Source organism: Mauremys reevesii, linkage group 15 (genome assembly GCF_016161935.1).
Source record: "Mauremys reevesii isolate NIE-2019 linkage group 15, ASM1616193v1, whole genome shotgun sequence".
In the NCBI taxonomy this organism is placed as follows: Eukaryota; Metazoa; Chordata; order Testudines; family Geoemydidae; genus Mauremys; species Mauremys reevesii.
Window position 1 is genome coordinate 32,469,654 of NC_052637.1, and position 16,233 is coordinate 32,485,886.

The 16,233-nt window shown below is 47.7% G+C and overlaps 1 protein-coding gene across 3 annotated transcripts in view; it reads left to right on the forward strand.

Moving 5' to 3' along the window:
• Positions 1 to 16,233, forward strand: part of LOC120383191 (voltage-dependent T-type calcium channel subunit alpha-1G-like) — a 275,720-nt gene that overhangs the window by 145,821 nt on the left and 113,666 nt on the right. For all 3 annotated transcript variants that reach the window (XM_039500955.1, XM_039500956.1, XM_039500954.1), the window contains 5 exons: positions 2,679 to 2,838; positions 6,525 to 6,816; positions 7,769 to 7,861; positions 10,809 to 11,619; positions 14,587 to 14,951. In XM_039500955.1, coding sequence (XP_039356889.1) covers positions 2,679 to 2,838; positions 6,525 to 6,816; positions 7,769 to 7,861; positions 10,809 to 11,619; positions 14,587 to 14,951 — 1,721 coding nt within the window. The remainder of the gene's footprint in view (positions 1 to 2,678; positions 2,839 to 6,524; positions 6,817 to 7,768; positions 7,862 to 10,808; positions 11,620 to 14,586; positions 14,952 to 16,233) is intronic.

Here is a 16,233-nt window from a genome sequence, read left to right on the forward strand (position 1 = left end):
TTGCATCTTTTTTCTCAAACTGCACTGAAAATGTTGGTCTATTTGTCATGAGTGGGCTGGCTCCTACAGCTGCTATTGTGTTCCCTGGTCCTTTGTAGTTCCTAACACAATGCTGGTTTTAGTGAATAGTCCATCCAGCTAACCATTTTTGGAAACAGGAGCAAATTGGTAATCAAAAAGCCAGTCACAGACCAGCCACGCTGTTCCATTTGTTTATCTGGTACGCTGCCCCCTCCCTGCTAGGGAGCTCCTCTCCGAATCACTTTGCAAGTAGATGAAAAGTTAGTTTAGGGGAAGGACTGGTGTGTAATGTAAAAGGCACTGAGGGGTGTGACTGATCTGGTCTGTGTGTTTGGAGGAGGACAGGTATAGATCATGAGTGGGGAGCACTTGCCATGCTTGTATTGTTACAATAGTTCAAGGATATGCTGTGGACCACATCTTCAGCTATGCTGCAGCAGCTTTGCATCTTCCCTTCCGCTGCTTCTTAGGACTTGTTTACACAGGGGAATGTATAGGCAGAACTATACGAGTGTAATTTTATTGCTATAGTTATAGTATAGCTTCCCCTGTAGACACTCTTATTCTGGACTAGGAGAGCCTTTTTTCCATTCAGCTAATACCACTTTCAAGGTGATATACCAGTATAGTTGTGTGCCGGTAACTTTCCCCACAGAGACAAGCCCTGAGTCACTGCTTAGGGTCCCCTAGGCTAGGGCCATGTTATTTGTGTAAATCAGCAATTCTCAACCTTTTCCACAGTGGGACCATCCTCCTATTTAGCAACATGGGAAGGACCAGGTGGATGCGAGCAGCTGATTGAGAATTCACGATTTGTCTTTCAGGGAGTTAAATGATGCTATGGCCCTCACCAAGGTCCTTATCGTCTTTAAGAAATTATGCTAAACCTTCCTTTCCCCCAGAAGTGATGCTCCACAATAGATACAGACCCTTCTATGGCCAAACGCCAGCAAAAAACAAACCTTCCCCAAGTAGAGTTTTGGCCCTAAGAAGATGAAAGTGTAGGGTGACCAGATGTCCCGATTTTATAGGGACAGTCCTGATTTTGGGGGCTTTTTCTTATATAGGCACCTATTACCCCCACCCCGTCACGATTTTTTTACACTTGCTATCTGGTCACCCTATGGAAGTGTCATTGCTGGAGACTCCATGTGGCCCACAGGGATTTTGCTATTGCTACTGATTTTAAGGGGAAGGCATTCGGATGATACAGGGATGGGCAGCAAGATAAAACCGGCAGATAGATAGATAATAAACTTGGTCCCACTCATAAATTCTGAGACTCGTGTGTGCTAAATGCAGATGCAATATCACTGGAAAAGATACACTGGATTCCAAACACATAGAAGGTATCTAATTCACCATGTTATCAGCCAAATTAAATCTAAGTCAGAAGAGCAGCCCAGCTGGTTGAACTAGCCTGTCTCATCAACAGGCGCTGCTCGGCCCCCACTCTGTCCGTCGATGTAGGAAATTCCTAGGCTGTAATTATATTTCTGATCCTGTCTATTAAACTTAATCTGGTTGGCTATTTGCTGTTGTTTTTATCATTACAGTAGCTTCAGAACCCTGTTTGTAATTTTTCCCCCCTGCAGAATTGATGGATGGTGGAATTTATCTGCCGCTGTCTAACTGTGGATGTAATTCACTTAATGTATTTGCAGATTCTGGGTGATTTATCCTATCTTTTATGTAGTGGAGCTAGAGCAGGATAGAAACATAAGGTGGGAATGGAAGAAAGAGAGTTCTGATAGATGATAAATGCAGGAATTAGAGCAGGTTGTTTGTTATTTAGGAGTTATGCAGGGAGGCTTATTCAGTCAGAGGAGGGACAGCATGGACTGGAGGTGACAGCATCCAGTAATAAAAGGCTTGTTGAGGTACCAAAAGTAAAAGAGGCCACAGTGAAGGTTTCTTTAAATAAAGATCAATATAAGCAAGAGAACGAATGCAAGAGATGGAGACAGAGAGGGAAAGAGAGATGAGCAGAATATTACAGAGATGTCGGATGAAATCAATTTTTTTGTGTAAATGTCAAGTTGAAGTCACCATCAATTTGTCATTGATACAGAACAGAATGTTCCCAAACTTGTATGAATTAACTGCCATCAGAAGTCCTGTATTTTAAGGAGGAGAAGGGATTTAGAAGAGATGAGAGGAATTAGGAAGGGACAGATTTTAATTTATACTGAAGGCTCTAGAATTACTCTAGAGGTAATGTGAGTAGGAGGAGCTTATGGGCGAATGTCAGAGTTCAGTCTAGGTTAAGAAGGAAGAGAGTTAAGCTGAAAAGTTAGGGAAGGAGAATTTTGAGCGGAAGGGGAGGAGTTCAGAAGGGAAGAAGTGAGTGTGGAAAGATTGTGGGTTAGATGCCACGGTGATTGTGAAGAGGTGGGGCTAATGTCGGCATGTGGCGGGTGGAAGGGAGAAAGTCTCAAGGTCCTTGTCAGGAATTTAGAGGTGAGGGGGGGAGCTGTAGGTGCCTGGAAGACACCCGCGGGTGAAAAGGACATTGGGTGGGAAGACAGTGGGGAGGTTACTGAAGGGAGTTGAGCAGTGAGTGGGTGGAAGGCCACTTTGGAAAGGACAGGGTGGGGAGAGCTTAGCCTGAATGTGAGGAATGAGGACATTTAAAGGCCACTCCCCCTTTGCCTCAGGTATGCGCATCCTGGTCACGCTGCTCTTGGACACACTGCCCATGCTGGGGAACGTCCTCCTCCTCTGTTTCTTTGTGTTCTTTATCTTTGGCATCGTGGGAGTCCAGCTGTGGGCAGGGTTGCTCAGGAACCGCTGCTTCCTACCTGAGAACTTCAGTCTGTAAGTATGAATAAAGGCTCCCCATCTGGCCTGGGGATTGAGGCCGATCGAAACCTGTCTAAGGGTCAATTCCTGCTTCCATCAAAGCCAATAGGAATGTGCCATTGACAGCAGTGGGTCCTGGACTTGGCTGTAAGGAACCACCACTGCTCTGATACTGAATTTCTTCATGGGTTTCATGAAAGGAATGCTCCAGAGGCAGGTGCTTTCTCAGCTCAGTGAGGAATGACCTTAACAATACATCAATCTAATAAACCTCTGGCATTAAAATAGGTCTTTGCAGTACATCTCTGTTAATGTGACCTATGTGTCTAGAGGGAATTTCACCCTCTGATCCTGATGTAGTGCAAGGAATGGTAATTTCCCAGATTACAGAAATACAATGTAAATGTAAGACACTTCTGCCTGAAGATCAGTGCTTGAGGAATTCCACCTGGCTGAGGAAACAGATACCAGCTGAGACTGGCTATCAGGAGGCTAGTGCCTGAGAGGCAGATGAGATGGATAGACTGGGGAAGGGACCTTAACTGGGAAATTATTGATTGGGGAAGCCCGGCTAACTGAAGGCCTATTAGCATGTCAAAAGGTAAGTGGCTGAGGGATACAGACTGAGGTCTGGTCTGTACTTATAAATTGGGTTGACATAGTTTCCACTATGTATTCACACCCCTGAGAGTCATAGCTATGTTGACCTAACCCCTGGTGTAGACGTGGCTAGGTCAATGGAATCTGCTCGGGGAGGTGGATTATCTCTGTTGTAGGAAGCATCTAGACTATGGTGCTACGGCAGCGTACCTGTGCCACTGTAGTGCTCATAATATAGAACAGGGGTTCTCAACCTTTTTCTTTCTGAGTCCCACCCCCACCCAACATGCTATTTAAAACCTCCATGGCCCACCTGTTCCCCAGCAACTGTATATATGCATATAAAAGCCAGGGCCAGTGTTGGGGAGTAGTAATCAGGGCAATTGCCGGTGGCCCTCCACCACAGGGGGCCCCGCAAAGCTAAATTGCTAAGGCTTCAGCATCAGCCCTGGGTGGTGGGGCTTGGGGCCCTGGGCTTCAGCCCCATGCGGGGGCCCCAGCAAGCCTAATGCCAGCCCTCCTTGGCAGACCCACTGAAACCAGCTCGCAGCCCCACAGCGGGTCCCGGACCCTTGTTTGACAAGCACTGGCATAGACAAGCCCTGATTGTCTGCCCCTAAGGATTTTAGTGGGTATAAGCACATGCACCTGGAATATTCGTAGCTGACAGATATTGGCCTGATGTTTCTTCCTATTGGTACATAATGGTTGAGGGATCCCAGCTGGCAATGCCCCTTTGTGGGAAGATCTGTGATGATGGGATCTCAGGTGGGAGGTTCGCGCCATCTCTCCCTCTGCCCATTTTCCCATTATGTGGTGTGTTGTGTTGCTCTTCTAATCCAATAGCTTTTCACACTCACTCTCCAGTCACGTGTTTACTCTTGGCTTAACAGGCTTTGCAATTTTTGTAAACAGGATGAAAAACTCAAATACATAAATCAGCAGAAACTAGCATAAAGCAATCAGGAGGTTACTCAAGCTGGGTACTACCTTCCTCTGCAAGTGGCGCAGTTACTCAGCGTGAGCGAGGGTGACGGGATCAGGCCCTGCATGTTCTACGGTAACATGCAAATTAAATTGACTTCACCCAAATCAGTGTATTATTGCCCCTTTGAGCGGAAGCCAGTTTTAGGCCTTGCAGGTCAAGTCTGTGTTCGGAGCAGAAATCGGTGACTTGGATTCCAGCAGTTTCGTAGCGTAATGTATGTGTTTACCAAATGTACATGAGTCCCATTTCCTTGAACAGAAGTGGTCACAGACTGCACACAGGCAGCTTGCTCTCTTCAGGTCTGACACCCAACTCTTTCTTGTCCCAGAAGCAGCTACCTTTCACGTCTGTCTCTCTCTCTCTGGCCTAGTCTACATGTAATAGCTACGGAAATCAGGAACTTGAAAATTCCACAAACCCAAGCACCATAGCTACACCGACTGAGCCCCAGTGTAGACGCAGCTAAGGCAATGGAAGAATGCTTCCGTCAACCTGCCTGCCATCACTTGGAACGCTGGAGTTCCTATAGTGACGGGAAATCTCTCTCAGATGCAAAACACAGGATCTGAAACTTTTTAGGTAGCCCATGAATCATTTTGCCTGTAAACTTACAGGAGTTGATCAAGTTGTTACATCCATGCCGAGAGGTCATGGGAGAATCTCAGTCCTCTCCCTTTCAGCTCTGAACATTGTGTCACGCCTCTCGTAGGTTTCATTCTCTGGGAGTGGGGTTGGAGTTTCATTAACATGGAAAGGTCCTTTAGGTAAATGGGTAATAGAGCAAATGAACTGATTTGCGGTTGGGTAAATCCAATGCAGCTACTGGTTTGGGTGCTGTTTAATTTAACTAGAATTCCAGGGGTTTAGCTAAGCTTTGGATGGTATTAAAGGCAATTCTGCAGGAATTAACTGGGCTGAACTAGGCTTAAAAATAGCTTTGCAAGCTTTAGTGGGAGTCCAGGTGGCATTAAGGAAATAGCCATTTATTGAGCAAGAATAAGCTAGTTTCCAGCTGGCCACAGGGCTGTTTTGTCTCCCCTGGAGCATGTGATTTGGACTTGCTTGTTGTTTCAAGACCACTTTTGGAGGGAACTTTCAGCTTGTCTGACATTGAACGGTCACCTTGAGCAGTGAACAAGAGAGCTAACGGTGGTGTAGGGAACCTTGGGTGATGCTTGCCTTGTGAAGGAGTCTATCCAAGCAATGAATTCTCCTGCTGCACAGATGTTCTCAGCACTCTGGGAGGGCAGAAGATAAATTCACCTTAACTGAGTGATTCCCATCTGACTTCTGTGACAACTTCATAAAGGATGTAAAATTTGTGGGCCACATGCTGCTCTCTCTTCCACCATCTGGGTGGAGTTACTCTTCTGCAATAACATTAGCAGTGTCACTCCAGATTTACACCATGGCAGCTAACAGTGGAATTTGGCCCAATGTGTCCAAACTACCTCTCTCACTCTCCCCACCTCCTTTATTTCTTTTTCTGCTTCTCTTTTTTCCTTGCCATTCAATAGCTGAAGAGAGGCTGTGCGTGCCAGTGATTGTAACAGAAGAGTAAGAGCCATGATCCCTGAGAGCTATTCCTGGCTCTGCCGCAGTCTCTCTGAGTGACCTTGGGCAAGTCCCTTTGCCTGTCTTTGTCCCTTTGCCTGTCTACACTATGGACACTACAGAGGCACAGTTACATCAGTGCAACCAGGCTACAGTAGCGCCATACTGTAGACACTTCCTACGCTGATAGAAGGGGTTTAGCTAATCCTCCTCTCCAGGTTGTGGTAGCTAGGTTGAGGGAAGACTTCTTCCATTGACCTAGCCGCATCTACACCGGGAGTTAGGTTGGCTTAACTACGGTGCTCAGGGGTATGAATGTTTCATGCCCCTTAGCAGTGTAGCTAGCTTAAGTGGTAGACCAGCCCTTAGTTTCCCAAGATGGGTGTAATAATATGAAGTCACATCAGAGGGCTTCTGCAAGGTGCATTAAATAGTTTTGTAAAATGCTTTGAGATCCTGGATAAAAGTTGTTAGATACCTGCACTGTTACTGTTGTTGTTATCTTGACAGATTGCCTTTAGTCACTGTGCAAAACCCAACCTTGTCTGGTCTCTTTAAGGCCCTACACGGTAGAGTTGGAAAGATACTATCAGACAGAGAATGAGGATGAAAATCCCTTCATCTGCTCCCAGCCTCGGGAGAATGGAATGCGTTACTGCCGCAGTATCCCGACACGGAGGGAAGAAGGCCTGGAGTGCACCCTGGACTTTTACGCCTATAACGACACCACTAACACCTCCTGCGTCAATTGGAACCAGTATTACACCAACTGTTCTGCTGGGGAGCACAACCCCTTCAAAGGAGCAATCAACTTTGACAACATCGGATATGCATGGATCGCAATATTTCAGGTGAGCACGGTGGGCGGGCTCCCATTCTCACCCCCGCTGAGAGTGAGTACTCGGAGGTCAGGTCAAATCTACCTTGATCAGTGCTAGGTTCACCAATATCTGCATGATTAGACCTGCTCTCCTATGGCTATTCCATACACAGCAAGCTCTTGAGCAGTAATGCGAGAGTCCCACAGGCTGCCAGGAAGGCAATTTGATGTCCAGTCTGAAGAAGCCTGCCTCACTTGGGGTGAAATTCACTCCTGTGTAGAAGGTCTATGCACCATTTAAATCCAATTTAAGGGATTAACTGGGATTTAAGAGGTATACAGATTTTTCTGCAGGTTCTCTGCACAGTGGTGAATTTCACCCAAGAGTTTCCTTCCAACTCAGTTTGTGCATCACTTTTCTTTGCATCGTCAGCTCTTGGAACCCTGGAAGCGTCATTGCCATAAGGCTTTTTAACATGAGATATGTTTCCAATGACCACTTTGAGTGGCATTAAATAAGCAGGTTAACAAATGGTGTATGAACCTTTGTGAGCACGAGTCCATCCCACTATTCCATACTATGCTCATCCCACGGTGAAACATACCAGTGTATTTAAGACAGAGAGCAAGTTGCCACTGTAAGCAAGTATCTGGCCCAAGAGGTGGGAGGAAAAGGCCATTTCCAGCTGCGGTGAGAGCGTACTGTGTTTCATTGGCTTACGTCCTTCTCCTCAGCATGACTCTACTTTAGAGCTGCACAACTTGGGTGAGCAAATGCTGCTCCATTGAGGTTAATTGGAAATTTTGCCTCTGACTTTAAGGGAGCAGGATTTTGCCCTCTGAGCTGTAGTTCACGGCCAGTGCAAATTGTCACTGACCAATGCGAAGGGCACCAATGCTGTTCCTCCTGTACTTCATATTAAAGCTTAGGCCATGGAGGTGTTGACTAGTGGGCTGATTGTTCTTTCTCCTGCCTCTCTCAGGTCATCACGCTGGAGGGCTGGGTGGACATCATGTACTTCGTCATGGATGCTCACTCCTTCTACAATTTCATCTACTTCATCCTTCTGATCATCGTGAGTGATCTCTCAGCCCACCCAGTGGGTAGCACGCCTTTCGCTCAGGCGTACGGGAAAGGACATAGTGGTGTGACTAGGAAGAGGAGTGGGCAGGAAGGATGGTGGATATAGCACTTAATCCAGGCTGGGAGAAGTGGTAACCAGCTCGCTGGAGGACATGCAGATGAGTTTTACATACATTGAAATATGTTGCACAGGGGGTGAATTTCTGCTGTAGTTGTACATCTAGCTGTATTTTGCTGGAGACATGAATGGAAATAAGTATATGTTCTCTTGTTCTACACTGGGTCCCCCTCCTCCTGTTCGGTGATACGTCACCCTTCTCATCCTTTTTCCTGCTTTGCAATAGACTCCTCCTCTTTGCCTTTTTATTTAAAAAAAATGTAAATGGAAACAGTACGTGAATTTCGTGCCGCTGTAAGGTGTCGGCCTGCTCAGACTCTTTGGGTACATGGAGCCTGTCAAAGGCTCCACCCACAAGAAAACACCATCACTTCCACTTTGATGAAAAATGTCAGAGTGATGGTCCTGGAGGCGGGAGCCCTCAGTGCAGCACATGTGCTCAGTTCTTAGTTGAGCCTCAATCCCAATCTGCTGAGGCCCATGTCTCTGGAGACTGCTCAGACTGCCAGCTGGGATGGCTTCTGTGTTGTGGACTCCTGTCCTGTTAGGCATGGACTAAGACCACCAAAATCACTGCACGTTGGCCACAAAACACCACTGTGCTCATTCGTAGTCGTTACCAACCCAGTCCTGGATTTGAACTGGTGACCTGGTGGTTAAAGCCTGTTTAGTCTATCACTAATTCTCCAAGTCCTCTAAGGGTTTCTGTTCCTAATTAGTGATAGTTCCTCCTGCTCTGCAACAGATCCTTGTGCCCTGTGCATCCCAAAGGCAATGCAGAGCAAGGCATTGGTAGCCTGTGCTGCTGTGGATTACGAGGGACTGGGGAGAATGCAAGACTTAGGGCTGGTCTACACTGGGGGGGGGGGGATCGATCTAAGATACGCAACTTCAGCTACGTGAATAGCATAGCTGAAGTCAAAGTATCTTAGATCGATTTACCTCTCGTCCTCACGGCGCGGGATCGACATCCGCGGCTCCCCCTGTCAACTCCGCTACCGCCGTTCACACTGGTGGAGTTCCGGAGTCGACGGGAGTGCTTTCGGGGATCGATATATCGCGTCTAGATGAGACGCGATGTATCGATCCCCGAGAAATCGATCGCTACCCGCTGATATGGCGGGTAGTCTAGACGTACCCTGAGAAGTCATTGGTTGCTCTTTTTAATCAAGGTGGAACAGTGCCCATGATCTACACAACACAGAATCTAATGAAACCCAAGTTTGGAATAAAATATCAAATCCTTGGCTACAGACAGCTGATGCTCTTGAGTAACAATATCCCTATAAATCCGGTTAACAAAGATTTCACAAGCCACCCACACACTGCCAGAAGAAAAAGCCTCCTATCAAAAGGGCTCAGTGCTTTCGTTCTAATGCAGCTAATTGTGATAATTACAAGCAGTGTCTGCTGAGACATAAAACAAAATACAAAACAAAACCAAAGAGGACCTCAGATATTTAAAAAAAACAACAAAGTCTCTTAGTCAAAATAAACGTTCCCTCCTCTTTGATATATGACGTCACCCGTGGAGACCTGGCGTGGGAGGCCCCACAGTGGGGATTCTGAGAGGCTGTCTCCTGCATGCCCCTGCAGGGCAGACAGGACAGGGGGCCGCCCACCCGGTGAGTGAGTCAGTGTGAGATCTCTACTCTTTGCTGAAATATTAGCCCTTGCCTCTGGTGTGTCAGTGTCAGATGTGTCCAGCCTCCACTGCTCTGACATGTTCACACACGCCCACATCCAAGGCCATCTCACCCCCACTTTTTGTGTCCTGCCACTGGCTGCCACCACCACCTCCTCACTGAGCAGAAGCTGCTTCTATTCTCACCTTTAAGCTCCTCCTGTGCATGGCCCTGCCTTACCTTGCGAATGTAATTTCTTCTTGCACGTCCACCCCACCATTTGCTCTGTCAATGACGCCAACCTCCATCGCCTGCTTTTCCCACAAGCACCGTCACACTGTCTCCTGTCCCCTCCTTTATGCTGGGGGAAAACCTCCCCCAACAGATTTCACAAAGCTGCCACTTTATCTTCTTTCAGATCCCTGCTTAAAACCCATCTCTGCTGTGATGCCTGCAAACCACCATGATCTGTCTTTGGCTAAACTAGTGACCATGTGCAATTCCTGAGATCGCCGTTACAACTAACACACATGCACGTTTCTTTTTATTCACCCATCCACAATATCCTATCTTAGATTTTGAGCAACCTGGGGCAGAGACAAGCTGTGTTGTTTGTTTGTTTGTTCAGTGTCTAGAAGAGCCGTGCGAACAACTGATTGCTTGGTTCAGTGGCCAAACCAAAAAACCGGGAGGGGAAACATCTTTCTAGTTGACCCCGAACAAAACTTTTCAATTTTTGTAGAGAAATGTGAATGTAGAACAAAATGTTTTGCGTCAAGTAAAACTCATTTGGTTCAACTCAAAATGAAATATTTTGTTTTCAAAGGGTTTTAACTTTTTATACTTTTTTTTCCAGAATAAAATTGAAGCAAATTTGAAATGCAGGTCATTTTGAATAGAAAAATCAAAATGTTTTGCTTCAACTATTTTTTTTTTCCAGCCAAAACCATTCAGCAAATTCGGCACAACTTTGCAAAATGTTTTGGTGGACCCAAATGTACATTTATTTATTGGTGGGGGGGGGAAAACCTTTTGTCTGAAAAATGTTGGTCAGCTTTACTGACTAGAACAATGGGTTCTGATCCCTGTTTGGGATCCTTGTTTCCAAGGATAGTGGTAGCAGCTATCAATAGTCATCACACACATACCCCACCACCCTCTCTCTTGGACTGATGACATCTTCTGTTCTCCTTTAGGTGGGCTCCTTCTTCATGATCAACCTCTGCCTAGTGGTCATCGCCACCCAGTTCTCTGAAACTAAGCAGCGAGAGAGCCAGCTGATGAAAGAGCAGCGGGTCCGCTACCTATCCAATGCCAGCACGTTGGCCAGTTTTTCGGAGCCGGGTAGCTGCTATGATGAACTTCTCAAATATCTGGTTTACGTTGCCCGTAAGGCCAGCAAACAGCTGGTCAAAGGCTATAGAGAGGCAGGGTTCAAAATGGGTCTCCTCTCCAGCCCGAGGAATAAGAGTGGGGCTGAGAGGCAGCCATGCAGACATCGGCAGAGGAAAAGGTCATCAGTGCACCATCTGATTCACCACCACCACCACCATCACCACCACTACCACCTGGGTAATGGGAACCTGCGGGCACCACGCGCCAGCCCTGAGATCAGCGATGTGGAAACCAGCTCACTCCACAATGGCACCAACAGGCTCATGCTCCCTCCCACAACATCTAATCCCCATCCTGCCCCTAACGCTGCTGCCAGCAACACAGAGTCCGTGCACAGCATCTACCATGCAGATTGCCACTTTGAGCCCATCCACTGCAGGTCATCCCTCCCTCAGCCTGGCTTGAGTTTACCAAGCCCAGAGGGGCTCCCCAAGAATGTGGTTGGCAGGAAGGTCTATCCCACCGTACACCCAAGCACCTCCCATGAGATGCTGAAAGAGAAAAACGTGGCAGATTCTACAGTGAACCCCGGGGCCAGCATGCTAACCAACCTTAATATCCCTCCTGGGCCGTACAGCACCATGCACAAGCTCCTGGAGACCCAGAGTACTGGTGAGTGCTGGAGCTGGGGGTCAGCCTTTGGTTGCATTCCAGAAATAAGACTTAAGTCCTCATTCTTTTTTCTTTCCACTGAATCTTTCCAGGATTCTTTTCAGTCCACAGTACAGATACAGGAGCTGGCTTTCCAGGTAAGGCCAAGCCAGAATCTTCCCGCCCGCAAAATGCATCCCGAGTTCAGAACCTGAGTGGAAGTCCCTGCTTCCCAGCTTTGTGCCAGTAGGGCAATGGACTACCAGGAAATCTGTGTTTTTCGTAAGAATCTGGCTTGCCTGGCTCGTCTCCCCAGTCCCATTGACCACAGCATTTCCTAATCAGACTAGAGCTGGGCCCAGGGCGCAAAGTGCAGATCTGGATCTCAGCTTGCCCAAAGCGCAGGGGTGTTCTGGCCCATCTCTAAGCAGAACACTGCCCTCAGTGCTGGCTGTACTGCCCTCTCTTTGGTGTTCGGTTTGGGTTTAATAGCTGTCTCTCTAGGTGCTTATATTGCTCCCCATTACTGCAGTATCTGAGTGCCTCACAGACTGGAAAGCCTTTATCCTCATAACGCACCCGTGAGTGTGGTTATCCCCGTTTTACAGAGGGGGAACCGAGGCTCAGAGAGATTCCGGGCCTGATTTTTCAGCGCTTCCGATCGCCTAGAACTCTAATTCGAGGCAGTGACAACGGCCGAGGCTCAGCATGTTTGAAAATCAGGCCCTAAGTGACTTGCTCAGAATCTCGCCAGAAGTCTGCGGCAGAGCCAGAAACTGAACTGAGGTCTCCTGAATCACAGTCTAAGACCTTCTCTGTATGACACTCCTTCCCCCTTTACATCCCGGGGTTTGGGAACATAGTCAAATCTTGTTCAAACTCTCTCAGCCGCTGGGGGCTGGAAGTCCTTCTAGGCAAAGCTTTCTGGCATGTCCACTTTGTATCACAGTTTAAAAAAAAAAATGGCCTTTCGCTCTGTTTTAACCTTTCCAGTTCACCCTCCTGACTGGAACCTTGTGTGTGAAGTGGACACAATTTTCCAGCCATTCCAGAACCCGATTTGGGCTCTGAAAATGGGCAAAGGTTTTGGGGAGAGGGCAGGAGAGGTTGTTTTTTATTTCACCTAACCTGGATGGTGATATCGTGGCTGTGTCAGGCATGCATTTGCAGAGGTACCCTCCCATTCCATTTGCAGGCAGATCCGATAGGCGCATATCCTGCCTGTACTGTCAAGCAAAGGAACCATCTGTCAGCTGGGAGCTGCCATTGTGAGGAACGATTTGAGAATCATATGTTTAGGGGGAAGCTGGTAATTCTGAAGTATCAGCAAACAGCAGGAGTATGAAAGTAACTCTCTGGCTGACTCACTGTCTCTAATTACAACGCCTAACGCTCCAGGTTCTGGGGGAGCTGATTACTTTCTGTTAGCCCTAATAGCCAAAGGTATAATGAGGTGGTAAGGATCCCTTGGCTGGTGAACATGTCTCACTGTGGGCAGCAGAAAACCACTTAGTATATAAAGGGAAGATACTTGGAGTACAATGTTTCTGCATGACCCTCTTTAACCTGCTTGGGACATGCAGTATAAGAGTTGGAGGAATCTAAGCAACTGGGGTTTATAAGAGAATCATTCCTGACATAGGGAGAGGCTCAGAACAGGTATCAGGCCTTGTTATTTATTTATGTGCTGTAATGCCCGCTATGCGCTTTCTAAACACTTCCAAAGGACAGTTCCTGAGCTGGATCCTGCCCCCACAGATCAAGGATAAGAAAAGGAGAGTGGGTAGAGATGAGCGAATAACAGGGTTTTTTTTGGTTCCCTGGCGATTCTGAAAAATCAATATAAAATTTCACTGCAGGTCCCATCAAAACCAAAATATTTCAACAGTTTTGGTGAATCAAAACGTTTAAAAAAAAGTTTGTTTTATTTTGTGTCAAACTAAGTGTTTCATTCTCCCCACAAGGAAATTCTCCCCACAAGGAAATTTCAATTCCATGCCCAGTTTGGGCTTTTTTTCAATAAATGTGAAGAAAAATTCAAACTGAGAAGACCGAATGTTTCAACCTTTTCGGAATTTTTGTTGTTGTTTTTTTGACACAAACAACAGGGGCAAAACTGACACGAACTCATGAAATGTTCCGGTGTCACTGATTTTGCATGTTTCAGCCGACAGAGGTGGTCCAGCTCCAATTGCGGGTGGAACTGGGAATTAATAAGATTGTTAGCGAGAAAGCAGAGTGGCGCTGGGATCTTGAAGGAGCTCTGAGCTTTTATGGATGTGTAGGGTGCTGGCTTGTCCCCAGCCCACAAAGGACCCCTTGCCACACCCAGAGTCTCTTTTCCAGGCAGTTTTATTTCTCAAATATAGGCAAAAAACACACAAACACAACTCCTCTGCCCAGCCAGCTCTATAGCTCCCCTTTGCCTCTCTCAATCCCTCCTGCTTTAGGACCTATGACAGGATTCTCCCGTGCTCTGTTCACTGAGCACTGCCTCCCAGTGCGCTCTCTCTCTGGAGACCCTTTCCCCCAGCAGGTTCCCACTGCTCCCCTCCCAGGGACAACAGCAGCCACTCCCAGGGAACGTCTTGCTGCTTCTGCTCCCACTACCCAGGTCTCCTGTGTGACCTGCCTCCCTAGTCTCAGGCAGTAGGCAGCGAGCGCTCTCTGCCCCTTTTCGGACTAACTCTCAGCCTGACTCGCCTTCTCTGATAGCCCAGCTGGGGATCAGCTGACTACAGCTGCCCTGGCCTTTTCCCTCTTGAAGGGCCAGTGCTGTGACAAGGAGCAAGACTATAACTTCTGCCTGGCCTTCATGCAGGCTTAGGGACCAAGCAGACTCCTGTCAGCCTGTATAAGGAGGAGCTAGGCAGAGTGTGTCATATGGTAATAAAATGAATGAGGAGTTCCCTTCATTTGAACCCTTAGCTTCCCTGACCCAGCACGCAGGGAACAGACTCCTCTTACCTCGGCTTATTTGTGTTTTAGGTGCCTGTCAAAGTTCTTGCAAGATTTCTAGCCAGTGTGGGAAACTGGACAGTGGTTCCTGCAACCCAGACAGCTGCCCCTACTGCATCAAGACTCTGGCTCATGACCTGGAGCTCACGGACAATGAGACGGCGGACTCGGACAGCGAGGGGGTGTATGAATTCACTCAGGACGCCCACTACAGCGACCAGAGGGACCCTCAGCGAGGGAAAACCAGGGGCAGGAAAACCAGCCAAATCCTGGCTTTCTGGAAAGTGGTTTGTGAGACATTCCGGAAGATCGTGGACAGCAAGTACTTTGGCCGGGGAATCATGATTGCCATTCTGATCAACACCCTAAGCATGGGGATTGAATACCATGAGCAGGTGAGTGGGGCCCATTCTGTGTTGCACAGAGGCTAGCTGGACACTCCCTGGAGGGAAAGGGCTCAGCATGGAGACTTCATTAGCACAGTCTTCTCCTGCTCTCATAGCCTTGCGGAGGGGATTTTTTTTTTACCATGAGCTGTGTGATTAGCCTTGACCCCTGCTTAGTTGCTTGCCAGGCCTGGCTACGTTTTTACCAATTGCTGTTCAATGGTGCTTCCTTTTTGCGTTAGCGAGTGTGGGAGCCCTGGTTTGGTGAGGGGGATAGGGAGCCTTATGCCTCCGTGTTGCTGGTTTTGAATTCAGCCCAGGCTGGTGGATATAAAAGCTGACCCCATGTGATGGCTGTTTGGGGGCCTACATGAAATGAAGCTGAAGGGAATTAGCCATGTCCCAGTGAGCAGGTGTCCTCATTGTAAAAAAAACCCAAACCAATCCCCAAACCAGCACACAATAATGCTCTTGTTGGCTGTCTCAGTAAGAGGCTGTGTATTTCATGGGCCACGGAGGCTGAACTACCTCCTATCCTTAGTGGTGGCTTCTCCCAGTCGGACCCATTGGCAGGACAGTATGGCAAATCTCAGTCTACAGCTGCTTCTGCTGTGACTGGACTGTGCCTGCAGAGAGAACTCCGGGGCCTGTCGATCTGGCACCATTCATCGGTGCTTATCACATTAGGTCTGGTACATGCAAGTACACACATTGTCCCAATCTAATGCTTACTCCTAAACCTCTGCTCTGATCAAGCCTGGTAGTGCTCCATTCCCATGGTGAATCTCTGCTTTGTGGGTAACTTCCACACAGGCATGGCAGCCCTGTGAGTCAGTGGCAGCTCCTCCTACCGAAAACCTCCCTAGGACATTCAGAACCGCTTGGATGGAAAGGGCAAGAGGCTTGTGGCCTGACTCTCATGTACAGTCAATGTAAAGGGGCCTTACTGAAAGTGAACAACAAGCTCTTGGATTTTGGGGTTTTAGTTCTCTTGCAGCATGCTCCAGCTTCCTTTTTTTAGATCATGACTTCGGCTCTTCCTCAGACCCGTAGTGATGGTGGATCCGTGCTACAGTATCTCACAGCAGTTTGGTACCCTCGACCCACCTTCCTGGTGGATACATCACAAAAAACCCAGGGATGAGCCCAAGCCATAAAGTTCCAGTGCAGACGTCCCCAAAAGTCTGGAGTGCTTGGATCTGGGGCTTTGGATCAGACCCATCCCAACTAGTACCCCTTGCTGGAAATCTCAACCAAGAGGCCAAAGGCTGAGCTAACCGGAGGTGCTCCC